We start from the raw sequence: 2073 nt of genomic DNA, 5'->3' as shown, positions 1-2073 counted from the left end.
TGTTATGAATTTGGCGCTATATAAATAAACTGAATTGAAATTGAATTGAACTAATTTATAGGAATATAATCAAAGCTTTTCTCTAAACTCTGAGCAGACTCTGCCTTCTGAACCATCTTTCAGAGAACTTAATGACACTGTAGAAATAAAGCAAACATACTTCATAGATAATAAATATGACAATTTTATTTTTTGAATCAAAACAGAATCAGTTGCATACATTAAAACAACCTTACTGAAATACTTAAATGATCTTTGTAATAAAGCTCCAAAATATAAACCTCTAAATAAAATAGCAAGTACGTATTCTTAACATGCAGCTGTTCTTTAGCCAGGAGCCTTTCATCAAACTGGTCTGTTTTAAACGCTCTAGTGTAAATCCAATAAAGAATAACTCCATGAAAGCAATCATCAAAGACAAGCTGAGATCCCGTCTTATTAACCTGGAGCAAAAATGCAAGAACTGCTGCAATTTTAAAGGTTTTATGGGATGAAAAGTTTATGGTTGTGTCAGTCTTGTCATTAGTTCTTTAAGCATGCTCTGACTCTGCACTTGAAGCAAAGAGAAATCACCCAATTCTGATATCATCAGGCTCTGACTAATACAGGAGTTCTGCATATCAAGGTCTCTGCAGGTTACTGAGAATATTTCCTTTCATCCAACATACTGGAGCTACACATACCTAAGAAGAACAGGCAGATTCACATAGCTTAACAGTTAGAGGTTATTATGACTGATCATGGATTTATTTTTGGTCATTTCACAGATTTAGATCTAAACAAGCAGAAAAGTTTCCGTCACTTATCAAACAGTTCATCTTGTCCTGCTTATCTGTCAGAGTCACAGTGGGGCTGGTGTCTTTCTCCGGTGGTCTGTGGGCAGAAGGCAGGGTACACCTTGGAGAGGTCAACAGTCTAGGACAAAGCAACATAGATGAACAACTCTAAGATAAAGCCAGAGTACCTGGAGAGAACCCATGTATGCAAAGGGAGAACATATAAACTCCATACAGAAAGTCCCTAGGTCAGGTAACTAACCCAGAACCATCTTGCTGCAAGGCAACAGTGCTACCAACTCCTTCACTGTGCAGTCACAGTTATCAAGCCATTTTGGATGCATACAACCATTCTTAAAAATACTCTTAACAGTGTCTTAGAGATCAAATTCATCATGTGACACAATTTAAAATAATAACATTAATGACCAAACAGAGACAAAAAAAAAAAAACAGTAACTAAAAAACACATTTTAACCAACTGTACCTCAGATCAATTCTTACTGTAGATTAACAAACTCAGCAGAGGTTCCATAATAGACATAAACACCAGCATATAGAGGCTGAGTGAATGTGGTCTGGACTCTATGGAGGAGAGTCATGGTTTCAGAGACGCTGTAGAAAGACAGAATACCTGCTCTGTGATCCAGATACACTCCTATTCTGGAGGAAACTGGACCTGATACTGGAGTTTTAATGTTGTTGTGACAAAATGTATAACCGTTTGTGTTGCAATATAAAGACCAAGATTTATTGTTGAATCCAAACAAACAATCATCTGACTCTCCTGCTCTGCTGATGTTCTTGTATGAAACTGCTACATCAACCTCTCCTCTCCACTCCACCTCCCAGTAACAACAGCCGGTCAGACTCTCTCTGCTCAGGACCTGTTTATAATCAGTGAATCTGTCTGGATGATCAGGATAAGGCTGTTGCTGGTTTATTCTTTGAACTTTTTTGTTCCCCTCAGATAATAAAATCCATCTGTTTGCTGTGTTTTCATCCAGAGAAATTGCTTTTGAATACTTTAATAATCGAGCTCTTGTCTTTGGTTCTGATAGTAGAACGTCCACTTCAGTGATTGACAGAGAGATGTTTGTCTCTGTGTCTCTCAGGATGTCCTGTAGTTTCTCTCTGAGACCCACCAAAGCTGATGTTACATCCTCAAAGTATCTCAGAGGACGAATATTGATGCTGGATGAGTGTGTAGACTCACTGAGTGCTGACAGTGAGGGGTAGTTCTGGAGAAAGTGGTTGTGATCTTCTGTTTTTAAGAGCTTCTCCAGTTCAGCATCTT

The 2073-nt window shown here is 38.2% G+C and overlaps 1 protein-coding gene across 1 annotated transcript in view; it reads right to left on the bottom strand.

The window, feature by feature from the left end:
- Positions 1–1104: 1104 nt before the first annotated feature.
- LOC107100117 (tripartite motif-containing protein 16-like) overlaps positions 1105–2073 on the bottom strand; it is a 10224-nt gene continuing 9255 nt past the window's right edge. The window contains exon 4 of the mRNA XM_015398485.1: positions 1105–2070. Coding sequence (XP_015253971.1) covers positions 1277–2070 — 794 coding nt within the window. The 3' untranslated portion in view covers positions 1105–1276. The remainder of the gene's footprint in view (positions 2071–2073) is intronic.

This window comes from Cyprinodon variegatus, unplaced genomic scaffold (assembly GCF_000732505.1).
Source record: "Cyprinodon variegatus isolate N-32 unplaced genomic scaffold, C_variegatus-1.0 Scaffold937, whole genome shotgun sequence".
In the NCBI taxonomy this organism is placed as follows: Eukaryota; Metazoa; Chordata; class Actinopteri; order Cyprinodontiformes; family Cyprinodontidae; genus Cyprinodon; species Cyprinodon variegatus.
Note: the sequence above shows the minus strand (reverse complement) of the source record. Positions and strands in the feature narration are given on the sequence as shown.